Consider the following 15,648-nt stretch of genomic DNA (forward strand, 5'->3'; position numbering starts at 1 on the left):
TTATAGTTCAGGTTTGCCCATCAATACTGAGCAACAGCCCAGTTCTTTTTCTGCTTGGCCCAGGTAACACACTTCTAGCATTGTCTATTAGTCATGAGTGGCTTGACACAAGGAATGCGACAGTTGTAGCCCATTTCCTGGATATGTCTGTGTGTGATGGCTCTTGAAGCACTGACTCCAGCAGCCGTTCACTCCTTGAGAATCTCCCCCAAATTTTTGAAGGGCCTTTTCTTAATAATCCTATCAAGGCTGCAGTTATCACGGTTGCTTGTGCACCTTTTTCGATCACACTTTTTCCTTCCACTCAACTTCTCATTAATATGCTTGCATACATCACTCTATGAACAGCCAGCTTCTTTAGCAATGACCTTTTGTGGCTTGACTGGACATCTGTCAAGTTAGCAGTCTTCTCTAAGACTGTGTAGCCTACTGACCCAGACAAAGAGACCATTTTAAATGCTTAGGTAGTCTTTGCAGGTGTTTTGTGGTAATTATTCTAATTTTGTGACATAATGACTTTTGGGTTTTCATTGGCTGTAAGCCATAATCATCAACATTAACAGATATACAAACTTGAAATAGATCCCTCTCTGTGTAATGACTCTATATAATGTATGTGCTTCTCTTTTTGTATTGAATTACTGAAATAAATTAACTTTTTGATGATATTCTGATTTTTTGGATGCACTTGAAGATAAACTATTATTTTTGTGTACATATCCACACTTGCTGGTTCTTTTGAAACCCCTTATTTTAGTTTTTGCATGTTCTTAGCCAGTACCCATGTATTACAATAGTAGTTTAATTATTTAACATATTTTTTTAAAAAGTGGTCTACGTGACTAGTGTTCATCGAAGTTTGTTTCTATAATATACTGTATTAAAGTTAATTTAGACTATAATCACATTTTGGAAAGAAACTTTTCATGCACAGCAGGGAACCTTATATCTTGAAAAACTAAACTTGATGAGGATCTCAGTGTTTTATGTAAATGGAATGAAATATGTGTATTTTGTAAAATGTGAAAAAGCACATAGACAGAAACTAATTTTTATAGATAAATGCCGATATTTTGAATACTAAAGTCCTTTATTTAACAACACAGAAATGTCACAAAAACAACTTTACCGGGCAAATTAATGTGTATTTTTTACAGTTTTTTACATGCCCCATAGGTGATTTTTTTCTCATAAATACACTGTTTTCCAAAACTGCTTTTTCCATAACTGCACAAGCATACATACACCTTACACATATATCTGTTAGAAAATGTCATAGATTACAGCACAGTTCAGAAATAGGAGAACATCGTGATAGGAGTACATATCAGTGGGCCATAAATTAAAAGAAAAATAAATGCAGTTCCCATTTTTTCATAGTGTAATCATTCTACCATCCAGTAGGAGCTGTCTTTTATTCGCTAGGAACATAGTAGATCTCAGTGTGAGACTGCCAAATTTAATGACAAACAAAATCTGGAACATTTAGTTGCTACATAGAACCAACTGTTAGAAATCACTATGCATCTAGCCATGATCAAAGACCTACTACTGTTATTTCGCTGAAGATATTCGACCATAAATGGTATGTTCATTTAACACATTTCTTTCCTCATTATCCGATTACAGATGTAACCAATATAAATATTGTTATTCTTTTGAATTAATTGTAAGAGTTACATGCCAAGATTCTCAAACACAAATAAGCTTCCTTTTTTTTCTAATTTACAATGCAAAATGAAGATTTTACACATTTTTGTGCATATTGAAAAAAATGTATTTTAGTATTATCTATACCCTGTATCAAAAAAACACTACCACAGAAAGGAAAGGGATAACAAATGCTTTCTCATAATATGGAGTAGGATAAAACATCATAATAATGTATTATCAAGATACCCATGGCTCTGTTGTCAGTTGCTGTTTCTCCTTTGGACCATAAAACTAAAGACCCCAATACATATTAGACTAACACTGGCCAAAAATGCCGATATCAGTGGACTTGGCTGACAGTCTAATGTGTATTCAGAATCTGACTCTCCTGACAGATGATGTTTGGGGAGATTAGGTTCTGGTATGTCCTATTTCAGATTGCCGATAAAATTATAGGTGAGATAAGCCACCGCCAGTGGTGTCCAATGGCTACATACTATGTATGGTGGGCTTCACAGCAGAAAACATGTTTTAAAGATGTGGATACCGTAAAAAACTCTTAAATGGAATCTGACAAGCAGGATTTCACACTCCAAACTATTTGTATGCACATTCAGGTCTTTTACAGACAAGTCCAGCAATACCTTTACATATCCAGTCTGTTCCTCTATTACTGAGAATTTAGTGTTTGAATTGATATATAAATGATGCTAAAAGACTATGGTAGATCTCCAGCCTCAGTCACTCCCGCCCAGCGCCACCTCTTCCTTAACTCATAGACTGATGACTGCTTTGCCTGAAGTCACACAACTTAGAGGTTGCTAGTAAAGCTGAAGGAGGTGGTGCTGCACAGGGAACATACAGTAGTTGGAGTGACAAGCTTCAGATCTTCCATAGCGCTTCAACTTTCTTTGTATCTCAGTAATGGAGGAAGGGACTGGCCATTTAAAGTTAATGAAGGACTTGTTTTTGAAAGAGTCACTTGCACATATAAATAGTTTTTGGGGATTGAAGTCCTGCTGACTGATTTTATTTAAGCTCCTGCTGACTGCAAAACTTTTTTTGCTCCCTATTTTCTGTCCTTTCAAGGAGTCACCTATACTGGAACAGAAGGCACACATGTATGATCAGTGTGCCTCCATATAGTACTCCATATAGTGCTATATAATGTAAATGTTCTCCATTAAAATATGACATCCAATGGAAAATAGTTCAGGAGGAAGTTAAGGGGTTTTCAAAGGTACAGTACAGCTCTATAGGAGTCTATGGGTACCATAAGATGGCTCCATTCAACTGGGAGCCATTCTTTACCTGTATGCATAACATCTAAAGAGGTTGTATAACAGTAGAAAACAATCATTTTCTTATTTTTTTTCTTAGAAAAATCAACATTATTGCTTATGGGCTGTGTTTGATAATACTGGACAAACCTGAAACCCCTAAGTTCTATGCTACCAGCATGGCACTGTAAAATTACTGCCCTTTTATCAGTAATTTTTTTTCAGTGTGGATGGAAAGAACAGCTGCATCATAGCTATGTAATAAAGCCCCGTGCAGCTATTTCTCCCAATGGAGTATACTGTACATAGCTCATAGAAGCTGTGTTATAGTATAATCTAGTGGAGCTCCACAAAGGGGGAATTTTACATTGTAGGTAACTTACTATTAAAAAAAAGATACAAAAAAACACATTTTAATAAAAAAAAAAAAACACTAAAATATATTCCGGTAAAACATATATTTCAGGTTTATAATGTGATTTTTTTTTTTAATAGAAATTGTCGAAGAATTACAGGATTAGCACGGTAGTAAACCTTCTTTCCTTATTCTCTGTAATGTATAGCTTTAATTGGATTGGACACATAAGCAACACAATTACAATATACAGATCAACCAGTTTTTTAAAACAAAAAAAGCACACAAAAACATGCAACATTAGGGTATCAGACAGCGAGTACATTGGTAAGAAGAACTGTAGATATTGTACACCTAATGTAGCTTGAACTGAATCATTTTACATCTCGGAGAGAGCAATTACAACTTTTAGAAGGCTAAGAAAAAGTACTAGTAAAAGTGCAACAAAGGCGTTATTTGTGTCTGATCACTATTAGCGGATTGATACTTCTAGACAGTCTCATGTATTGGATAAACAGTAATATAAAAAAAAATCCTATTTCAATTGGTAAAGGTGGCTAATCAGATGAAATCATTTCTCATGTGTCGTTAAAGCTACCTAAGCATTTTAGATCTACTCAATGTAATTTTAAAACATTTACAAAAAACCCACAAAATTAAAACATTCAAGACTCACTTATAAGATACGTACATAGCTAAAACATTAGGTAAAAATATTTATCTGCTGGAGGGGCTTTTAGATTGGTGCTGTTCAGTAGGTCTATAACAAAAAAAGGACCATCAATTTCTACACAGATATGAAAATGTCACAAGTTTCATCATGGTATAAAATAAAACAATATGGGATAGGCAATTCCAGATTTGGAGTGGTACAACTGACGAAGCATACCATGGCAGCTATCAATGGGGCTTTTCAGTACAAGCTATATATAGAAGCTTTATTTGGTATTATGTGAGAGATAAAACAGTGCTATCCATTAGATCAGGGGCAGATTGTGATCTGGACCTTGGATTTACGATGTCACCTAAGTTGACTAAAACTGATTGACCAGGTTTACATTACCTTTTGTCATATATTAGTGGCTTCATCAGAGCTTCCATCCAAAGCCTTGGAAAATGAGATTGGGATTGAACTCCTGACTAGAGATGAGCGAATAGTAAATTTTTGTGTTTGGATTATTTGGACCGAATACCTAGTATTATTCCAGTATTCGTCACGAATAACGAACCTAATGCAATTCAAAGGGGAACCTGAGCCTTTTTCTTGAAGATTTTCCAGAAAAATGCTTGGGTTCCCCATTGACTTGCATAAGGTTAGTTATTGTGATGAATACTGGAATAGTGTTACGTAATTGGTACAAATAATCCGAACCCGAATATTGAACTACTGGCTCCTCAATACTCCTGACAGATTCATTCACTATGAGTCACTAAGTGCTCTTTCTGGCTTCAATTTCGGCTGTGTCTCTCTTCTTGAGGCAGGCACAGAAGCTTGGTTGCCCCACTTTTGTACCCATCTCAAGACCCAAATGGAATGTGAACCTGGTCTAACAGCTCAAGGCACAAGCTATAGCTTGATTTGTCCTATGTACTACTAAAAAAGGGGCGGAGAGCCAACTGCAGAACTGCCCATTAGCCTGACTACTCAATCTACCCCTGTAATCAGTAAGGTTTTATATTTAAATCCTTCAGAAAAATCTTCAAGTCTGGAGTTGCCTGGCTGTATTGGACATGACCTATATATACAGAAATATATATATATATTTATCTATATGCATGTTTTACTCTTGTCATTACAGTGAGAATGCATTTATATTTTACAGTGTTTACAGTTACTATAGAAAAACTTAACCAGAAGGCATGTACTCAGTTACATGGTCACAGGACACTTCTGTTTCCCTGAACAAATAATTCAAAAGACTGGTCCGATCGGACAAACTACAATACCATATGCTGCTTTTACTCTGGTCTACAAAGCAGTGAAAATTGGGTCATCTGTGGTAAGTGCTTCTGGGGCAAATCCTCTTAATAACACAAGTGCTCACCCACATAGAGGTCAGAATGTTTGCATGGATTCATCCTTTGATACATAAAAGTATGGGCTCAGGAACAGGAAAATACCGCCGTGAAGAACAGAAGACACTTTCCATACAGTTGACTTATTTGACAGTAGTCAATGTGTGGGTCACATTTTTTTTAGATTTTGGAATTGCAGGTTTAATTCCTGGGAATGTACAGAATGCATGGCAAAAATGAAAAGAAAGAAATTGTAAAAAAAATACAATAAAAATAAAAAAAAACAAACATACAAACAAACAAAAACCAGTGCTGTTGCTGCTGTGACTATCCAGCTGGCGAAATAATGTTTAAAGCTAGAATTTATTGCTCCAGATTTAAGTTGCAGAACCACACTGCTGCTTACAAACTGTTAATCTTCATATAGATGCTCAGACATGATTGTCTCCTTGTGTCTAAACGCACAAAATACAAGCTGCTATCTGTACAGTTTACAGTACTGAAACACATATTTGGAAATGAAGTATAGATATGTTAATTTCTGAAAGATACATCATATTACAGCAGGGGTTTACCCAAATCTCTCCTTTTGTAGCCACTTTTAAGTAGACAACAATATCACTGTTAATTATAGCTAAAGTACATTAAAGAAAGAACCTGTGTACTAAATGTAAGTAAACCAGCCAGGCTCTGGTGACATTTTTTTTTTATTTTTGCATTTTTTTTAACATTATTCATATTTTTTTCTTTTGAGGAAACCCCTGTACACAAATGAAAATAGTGTCTCAGCATATTCTTCAGTCACGGACTTAGCAGTTCCCCATAACAAGACCAGTGCTTGTCAATCACTTCAGAGTGCCTTGAAAATATGATATACATCTGCTTAAAAGAACCATCGGAATGCCTCGGCGCTGGGGACCGGTGTTCTCTGCAAAAAAGGGAGAGAAAAGAATAGGTTACCATGCGGTAAATAACATTCCGGCTTCAATATGAATCTAATCATTTCTAGATCACTTTAGGCACGTTTAATATAAATCAGCTACTTAAATATGGATATTTTTGTCAATTGCCTCCAGTTTTAAACTCCGGTAAAGAGTTTTCAATTAAATCATTAAAATAATTTATGAATTCCAAATGTTTTAACTTATAGATTAAAATGGGTTTGAGATATCTCACAATGCTAATGCACCTTTATCTAAGATGAAGTCCTGCCTATTGTACAAGATTAAAAAGAGCACTTAACGTCAAGCTCTTTTGACAGCAAGGCCTCATGCACGTGGCGGTATCAAGGTGGTTGTCTAGCTGATTTTTTTTTTTTTATAATTAAAGCGTCTCCAAGTGAAAAAAGTGATACTCACCTCCTGACTCTCGATTCAACATTCACTGATTAGTCTCTGTTTCCTGGTCCCTATTAACACCAAGAAAATGCAACTCAACCAATCTGAGGGCCACATCTGCAACCAGTGATTGTCTCAGCTGGCATTTCTTCAATATTGATATGGGACTAAGAAGTAGGGACCGTAGGAATGTGAAATATCACTTTTTTTCTTTTTTTTCTTCCACTCAGACTTTAAAAAAAAAAAAAAAAGACCAGCCAGGCAATCTTCTAGAGATTCTCTAAACTGTAGCTTAATGGGAAAGTTAAAATCATGAGATTTTTTTCTATGCACCTCCTATCTGTCATCCCAATGGTTAACACTACAGTCAAACATTCCCCACTTGAATTGTCTACAATAGATTCCATGAAACTGTACTGAGAAAAGATATCAGATTCATTGACCCTTTAAGGAGATTCCCCATCATGGACAATTTTCAAAACAAAGCTTACCCTTTTAGAAATGGGGAAATTGAAAGCAAATAAATTACAAAAATAAATAATACAGCTGATTTCAAGAAAAAAAATCTTTGGACTGGTCACCTATGATGTCAAGGAAAAAGATTTGATCTCAAGTCTATCCTGTAGACTGTGTCTTCTTAACAAGCAATCATTCTTTTTTTAAAAAAAAAGCAAAAAAACAGTGATCTGGCCCAAAAAATTACTCATCCTTTTTATTCCACATGGGATAAGAATAGTGAATGCAAAAAAGGTGACCAAGAGCCAGGCCCTCCTGTCCTAGGATAGGATGGTGGGCAGAAGATGTGGCAAGTACCGGCATCGTGGACATGTGTGTTCTCAGGGCTTGAACCCCCACTTCTTTATGATGAAAAACATATAGCAGAAGACTTCCCAACAAGATTTGTCTGCTGTACACTTAGTAATTATTGCTATACAAATAGTAATTATTCTAATTTATAGTTTTCTAGGTTGCCAAAATATAGACAATAAAATTCAAAATCTAAAAACAGTAGGTAAGGCAGGTGGAGAGAATTTCATTTCTATTAACAAAGAATTGTATATTAGAAAATCTGGAAAAATTGGGAAAAATGTTAACCCATTAACAAACATTCAACATAACTGTATGTCTAGAATACAAATAAATAGTTCCTCAATATTGCCCTATGCTCTCTCTGAAAGTTTATGGTGTTAGAAGAGTAAAAGTAAATTCATGCTAACCTTGTACATTGCATGCTATAGTAAATGTCTGTTATTCTGAAAACAAAAAAGAAAGTATAGATTAACACAGAGCTAAATAAAAGAACAGAACACATTCATCTACCATCATTTCTAGATAAACTACAGGACACGCAAATTTACAAGAACGTAAGGGTATGTTCCCACGATTAGTGTCCACATAGTTTTGAATGCAGTGTATTTTCGCTGCGTCCAATACGTTGTGTTGTACAGTAGAAGCACAGTGAATGGGATTTATAGAACTCCTATGTCCACTGAGCATCTTTTCTACATAGCGTAAATTGACCTGTGGGGCAACTTACGGAGCCGCAGCATGTCAATTTATGCTGCGGAGACCCAAGTGTTCTCAGCGGGAGAACACCGCGAAATTCCACTGAGCCCAGAATCCTGATCATGGGCATAGACGCTGCACTCTCCCATGGAGAACACTAGCGTCTCTGCATGAGCAATGACACTGTGTCTAGAAGGCAGTGTCTTCTAATCGTGGGAACGTAGCCTTAAATTTCATTCTACAAGAATTGCTCTGTGCCGTAAAGTAACTAAGTAGGTCGAACAATCTCCTTCCACTGATTTTTCACAAAAATAGGAATTATTAGGTAAATTTGCAAATTTTTATCTTGAAATACATTTAGAAGATGCAAAACTGGAGAAGTCGTAAGTTGCAAATGTTTGAGAAATGGTTGGCAATAGGCTGCTAAATAATGTGGTATATGGATTGACTCTCAAAGGACTCAACAATGCACAAAATACTAAAGGTGTCGAATAGAGTCTTGGAACAAGATGTCTCACTGACCATAGTCTTTCTATACATTTAAGGTTGGCAGATTTGTTTCAGAAATATCCATGACCATCCAAATTCATATCTAAATAACGCTCGTAGAAATACATGCACATGTATCAGAACACAGAACATGCCCCAGTCACAAGTATAGAACATATTTTTTAAGCTGCAGATATAATTCAATAATTCCTTATATGAAACAGGTATAGAAAAAAAAATTCAGATGCAAACAAAATAAAATTGAAATTCAGATGCGCAAAATATATTGTTTGGTTTTATAGTAAGAGTAGTGTTATGAAACTATCATATGTATAAATTAATATAACCTTAGAAATAAACCACAAGAGCAATATTAGCAATTATACACATGAAGAATACTGTAGCACCAAACTCACCCAAAATCATGCAGATTTTGGTTTGGGTCTTGCCGATCACTATAATCACCTCCACTAGAGCTTCAGAAGCTCCATCAAGTTGAATCCTGGTGGTCTTAGTAAATTATGTTCTTCAGCAATGATGTCTTGTTCCGGCAGCAATCATAAGGAACATGACATAATCTAATGATGCTGGATACCCGTCTGATCTACTAGGATAGGAAAGTAAGAATATTTATTTGGAACTTGCAGATTTTGCTCTGTATCCACAGGTAATCTGCTTCAAAATCCATGCCAAATCTATGACCAACTACCCAAATGAACAAAATATATTCAGATGCTGCAAATTTTAAATTTTCAAACTGTGGAAAATATTGGGTAAAAACTTCTTCATTTACTGCTACACTAATATTCTGTGAATTTCCTGTCCATGCATCCAGAAGGAAAATCAGCAGCATAAGCCACAAATGTAGACCCTTAGGATTTAAATCTGTACCAAGTATATTAGTAAACTGGCACAACTAGCATGTTTGGTTCTTTAACTTCCACTTGTATAATTTCAGAGAACCCCTTTAATGTCAATTTAGTGTAGAGACTCTGAGCTGCATTTACATAATTGGAGCCACATTATGTGCTATGTGCTATGCAGGTGGCGAACCAAATGTTCTCCACTAAAGAGGTAATATCCAATTTTAATAAATTGATCCCGGTTTTATTAAACTCTGAGGCATTTGTCTACTCATTTCTTTTAGGTAACATTTATAAAATGTCAGGAATTAATTTTTTTGAAGATGCTGGAATTTAATGAGTTTGTTAAAAAAAAAAAGCTACCAATTCTTGATATCATATTCTTCACAATAGAGGCTCATGTATGGAAGCTTAATAAGACATCTGCACATTAATAATCATAATGCGTGTCACCGGTCATGCATAGAGTACCTGTAGACTGATGTCACAAACAGTTTATATAGTTTATATAAAAAGTCTATCACTATTATTCTATGTATATTGACTATATGACTATAGTGACTTCTATGTATATGACTATATATTTCTGTGCACTGGATTGCTGTTTCCTATGCGACAGTATGCCTTTAATGGTGAGAGAAAACATACTACTCTAAGATTAGTTTGAGAGCCTTCCAGCAGCAAAGGGATTATTAATATTTAAACGTCAAAAGCGCCGACCTCCCCCACTGTATGCACTCTAGTGCCTGAATGCATGTCTATCCTTTTATCACATTCTTTGTTTTCTATTATTGCAAAATACAATGGTAAATCTCAAAGAAGCACCAACTGCGGGACAGCACGACATTGAATACCGTACGGAAAGGGCAGTGACTTAACTGAATATGCTAAATACACATATAACAGTAGATAGATACATACATACAGTTGTGCTTAAAAGTTTGTGAACCGTTTAGAAATTAACATATCTCTGCATAAATTTCATCTAAAACCACATCAGGTTTTCACACATATCCTAAAAGTGGATAAGGAAAACCAAATCAAACTAATGAGTTAAAAATATTTGAATTTCTCATCTTTTGAAAATGATCCCATATCATATGTCTGTGAGTTGAAAAAACATTTGACCCCACCTTGTGTGGTAATTATTGATTAGTCCTACAAATCAGCTAGGAGGAATTTTAGCCCTTTGCTCCCTACATAACAGCTTAAACTGTAATATGTTGGGTGGGATTCTCCTATGAACTGCTTAAAGAAAACCAACCACCAGGATTTTCCTATATAAACTAAAGCCAGTGCTATATTGGCACTATCATGCTAATTCTAAACATACCTTTAGTCGTGAGATCAGATGTATAGTTTCTGAAATACAGGCAAGTTTGTGAAATGCACTGTTTCTTGATTGATAGGTGCTGCAGATATCTAATAGGTGGGTCGAGTTTTGCTAGTTATTCCCACCCCTGTCTGCCTGCCTGTCCTTCTTCCCCCTATCTCTGTTATTACAAGAGGAAGAAGGAGGGATGAAGGACAGGCAGGCAGACAGGGGAGGGAATAATTAGCAAAACCTGACCCACCTATTAGATATTCTGCAGCACCTATCAATCAAGTAACAGTGTATTTCAGAAACTTTACTTGCCTGAATTTCAGAAAGTATGCATTCGATCTCACAACTAAACATATGTTTAGAAGCAGCATCCTAGTGCCAGTATAACACTGGCTTTAGTTTATATAGGAAGATCCAGTTGGTTGGTCCTCTTTAATTTAAGACCTTGTACAACATTTCTATAGGATTAAGGTCAGAACTTTCAGCTGGCCATTCCAAAATTATAACTTCATTATTTTTTTACCATTCTTTTGTAGAAAAGCATGTATATTTTGGGTTCTTGGAATTGGTGCATGGTTTATGTTCTCTTAAGATGCATCCCATGGACAGATGTTCTGACATTTTCCTTTACAATTTACTTATATAACTAAAGAATTCACAGTCACTTCAATGATAGCAATCTGTCATGGCCCAGATACAGCAAAACAGTACCAAAGCTGACAGTACTACCAGCGTATTTCACAGGTAGTATGAGGTTTTTATGTTGCAATAAAGTATTTTTGTTTTTACAAACTTAATGTTTCTGAAAAAGTTCTATTTATTCCTATTAATGTACAAAACATTATGGAGTGGTACGGCAATCATTAGAAAACTGCAGCAGAGTAGCAATGTTCTTTTTGGGGGGCAGTGGCATTCTCTTTGCAATCCTGCCATGCACATCATTGTTGTTCAATTTCCTTCTGATTGTTGACTTATTTACATTAATATTAGCTAATGCGAGAGAGGCCTTAAGTTGCTTAAATATTATCTTGGGTTTCTTTGTGACCTCTTGGACTATCATACACCTTGCTCTACGAATGATCATTGTTGGTCAACCATCCCTATCGAGGGCAATATTCGGCTTAAATGTCCTCCATCTGTGGAGTCCAAACTCTTTTTAGATATGGTGTTGTAATTTTTTTCCAGCCAGATGAACATAAGCAACTCTTTGGAGGTCCTTAGAAATCTGTTTTGTGCATGACATGATATACTTTTGGGATTCATTTGTTTCACTTAGTTCTCTTTATCTACACTGAGCAAAAAATATCAATGCAACACTTGCTTTTGCTTCACTTTTTCATGAGCTGAACTCTAAGATCAAATACTTTTTCTATGTACACATTGGTAGCCTTTTTTTCTCAAATATTGCTCACAAATTTGTCTAAAGCCCGTTTCACACGTCAGTGAAAAACACTGACGTTTTCACTGGCGTGTAAAACACGCACATGTCCCTCTGTGTGCCGTGAATCACGGCACACGTGGGTTGTCTAAGTGCAATCCGGGCTCCGTTCTCCGTGGCCCGTGATTGCACTTAGAGATTAACTCACCTGTGCGCGCTCCCGCTCTCCATGGTGCTGAACGCTCCCACGGTGCAGCATACGGCCGGCGCTGACCCCCGCAGCAGCTGCTTCCGGGTCGGCTGTGTCGTGCATCATGAATATGCGCGACAGTAATGAGCCGGCTCAGAAGCAGCAAGCTGCACGGGCTGCAGAGGACATCGCTGGAGCCGGGTGAGTAAAAATGATTTTTATTTTAAAAGCACGTTTTCTTCTGGCACGTGTTTCATGGACCACACCACTGCGTGGTCCGTGGGACATCAGTGATGCCAGAAAAAAATGGACATGTATCTGTGCGGCAATCATGGACACGCGGGTACGCCGCACGGAGACACGTGCAGTGAAAAATCACTGATGTGTGATCAGACCCATTCATTATAATGGGTCTGCGTATGTCAGTGATTCTGGTACGTTTAAAAAAAAGCACAAACATACCAGAATCACTGACGTGTGAAACAGGCCTAAAGGCTGCTTTACATGGTACGACCGATTGTGCGATTTCACAATCGATCGTACCCGCCCCCATCCTTTTTGCGTCACGGGCAAATTGCTGCCCGTGGCGCACAAAGTCGGTAACCCCCGTCACACATACTTACCTCTCGTGCAACCATGCTGTGGGTGGCGAACGTCCACTTCCTGGAGTGGGAGGGATGTTCGGCGTCACAGCGACGTCACACGGTCGCCGGCCAATAGAAGCGGAGGGGCGGAGATGAGCAGGATGTAAACATCCTGCCCACCTCCTTCCTTCCACATAGAGCCAGCGGCGGCCACGGGAGGCAGGTGAGCTGCTCATCGTTCCCGTGGTGTCACACGGAGTGGCGTGTGCAAACGATGAACAACTAAATTAAACGATATTATGGAACCTAGAGAGCAGTACACGACTCACGATTTGTGAGCGATACTGCGTCGCTAGGAGGTGTCACACAGGCCGGCATCGCCAGCGATGCCGGATGTGCGTCACAAAAACCGTGACCCCGACGATCTATCGCACGATAGATTGTCTGGTGTAAAGCAGCCTTTAGTCTGTGTTAGTGAGCACTTCTCCTTTGCCAAGATAATCCATCCACCTCACCGGTGTGGCAGATCAAGATGCTGATTAGACAACATAATTATTGCACAGATGTACCTTAGACTGCCCACAATAAAATGCCACTCTAAAATTGGCAGTTTTAACACACAGCACAAAGCCTATTGTCACGCTCCCCGGGTCCTCGGCTCCCCTCCCCGGGTCCTCTGCTCCGCTCCCCGGGTCCTCAGCCCCGCTCCCCGACTCACCTGCCACGCTCCCCGCTCCCCAGCCTCCGGTGCCCGTCCTTCCCAGGTTCCCTGGCCTCCGATCCCGGCGTCTGACGGCTTCCCAGGCCCTGGCCGGCTCCCCTGCGTCCTCCCCTCAGCTTCCTTCCCTGGCTTCTGGCACCCGGGCGGTGCGCATGCGCATTAGGGCGCGCGTGCGGTCACTGACCCTTTCTTAAAGGGCCAGCGTCCATTAACAGGAAATGAAGCTAAACAGGTACAGGGTATATAAGGGTTTATTGTCCAAGGGGGCGGGGCCTGATCTTCGTGTTTTCCAAGCTAGGAGTCAGGTCTCCTTGTGTCTCCTTGCCATACTCACGTATCTCTCTTCTAGAGCTGATCCTGCCTCGGCATCCGGTCCTGCTGAATCCCGAACCCCGCACGCTGTCCATCTGCCATCTGACAGTCCGTACCATCTCGGATCCCTGCGGTGACCCGTCATCTCGCTCCAAAGGTTCCGGACCCCGCCTGACCTCATCTCGGCTTCCGAACCTGAGCTATGTCACCCGGACTACCATCTGTGACTCCGTGGTCCCAGGGACTTCTCCGTTACACACTTGCACGGACTGTTCTGCTGCCCATAGTGCTTCAGCTACCGGACTCCTTACCACCATCTTAGAGTTCGGACCAGTGGATCCACCTCCTGGGTCTGCCCGACCGCCTGGCCCTGACACCTATGATGTCACAAGTTTTGCGTAAGCGTGCAATTTGCATGCTGACTGCAGGAATGTCCACCAAAGCTGTAGCCTGTGAACTAAATGTTCATTTCTCTACCATAAGCCTTCTCCAAAGGTGTTTCAGAGAATTTATCAATATATCCAACTGTCCTCACAACCGCAGACCACATGTAACCATACTAGCCCAGGACCTCAACAGTAAATAGCTGCAGCAACAATTATTTTGCATAACCAAAGTATTTCTGCACAAACTGTCAGAAATTGTCTCAGAGAAGCTCATCTGCCTGCTCAACATCCTCAACCGACTTGAGTGGGTAAATGCCCCAAGTTTAATGGTGTCGGGTACGTTTGTAAATTGATCTCTTTGCAGATGAAATTCAATTTTCACTGTACAAGGTGAGCATGGGGGTGAACAGTTTGCTGATGTCAATGTTGTGAATCGAGGCCCATGGTGGCAGTGAGGCTATGGAATGAACAATGAACAAAGGTGCATTTTATTGATATTATTTTGAATGCACAGAGATACCATGATGAGATCCTGAGGCCCATTGTTGTGATATTCATTAACAACCATTATCTAATATTGCAGCATGATAATGCATGACCCCATGTTGCAAGGATCTCTACACAATCCCTGGAAGCTGAGGACACCCCAGGTCTTGGATGGCCAGCATACTCACCGGACATGTCACAGATTAATTATGTTTGGGATGCTCTGGATTGGTGTATACAACAGCGTGTTCAGGTTCCTGCCAATATCCAGTAACTTCACACAGCCATTGAAGATCTGTGGACCAACAATCCACAGACTATAATTAATAACCTGATCAACTCTATGTGAAGGAGATGTGTTGCTCTGCATGAGCCAAATGGTGGTCACACCAGATAGTGACTGGTTTTATGACCCCCCTCCCACACCCCGAATCCCTAATACTGTAAAAGTGCACATTTTAATTTGGCCAGCCTAAGGCACACCTGTGCGATAATCATGCGGTCTAATCACCTTCTTGATATGCCGCTCCTGTGAGGTGGATGGATTATGTCGAGAAAGGAGAATGGCTCACTAACACTGATTTAGACAAACTTGTGAACAATATTTAAGAGAAAAAGGCTTGTTTGTGTACATAGAAAAACTCTTAGATCTTTATTCTCAATTGATGAAAAATGGAAGCAAACTCAAAAGTATTGTGTTTATATTTTTGTTCAGTGTATTTTTAGGACTTTTGTGAAAGAAAATCGGATGTAATTTTAGGTCAAATT

At 38.8% G+C, this 15,648-nt stretch overlaps 1 protein-coding gene across 2 annotated transcripts in view; it reads right to left on the reverse strand.

Moving 5' to 3' along the window:
- Nucleotides 1-1,071: 1,071 nt before the first annotated feature.
- CXXC4 (CXXC finger protein 4) overlaps nucleotides 1,072-15,648 on the reverse strand; it is a 166,754-nt gene continuing 152,177 nt past the window's right edge. The window contains exons 3-4 of one of the 2 annotated variants that reach the window (XM_075350325.1): nucleotides 7,859-7,894; nucleotides 1,072-6,232 (exon numbers count right to left, since the gene is read on the reverse strand). In XM_075350325.1, the coding sequence (XP_075206440.1) occupies nucleotides 7,874-7,894 (21 nt within the window). In that variant the 3' untranslated portion in view covers nucleotides 1,072-6,232; nucleotides 7,859-7,873. The remainder of the gene's footprint in view (nucleotides 6,233-7,858; nucleotides 7,895-15,648) is intronic. The other variant, XM_075350316.1, reaches the window with a different exon arrangement.

Source organism: Anomaloglossus baeobatrachus, chromosome 1 (assembly GCF_048569485.1).
Source record: "Anomaloglossus baeobatrachus isolate aAnoBae1 chromosome 1, aAnoBae1.hap1, whole genome shotgun sequence".
Taxonomy (NCBI): Eukaryota; Metazoa; Chordata; class Amphibia; order Anura; family Aromobatidae; genus Anomaloglossus; species Anomaloglossus baeobatrachus.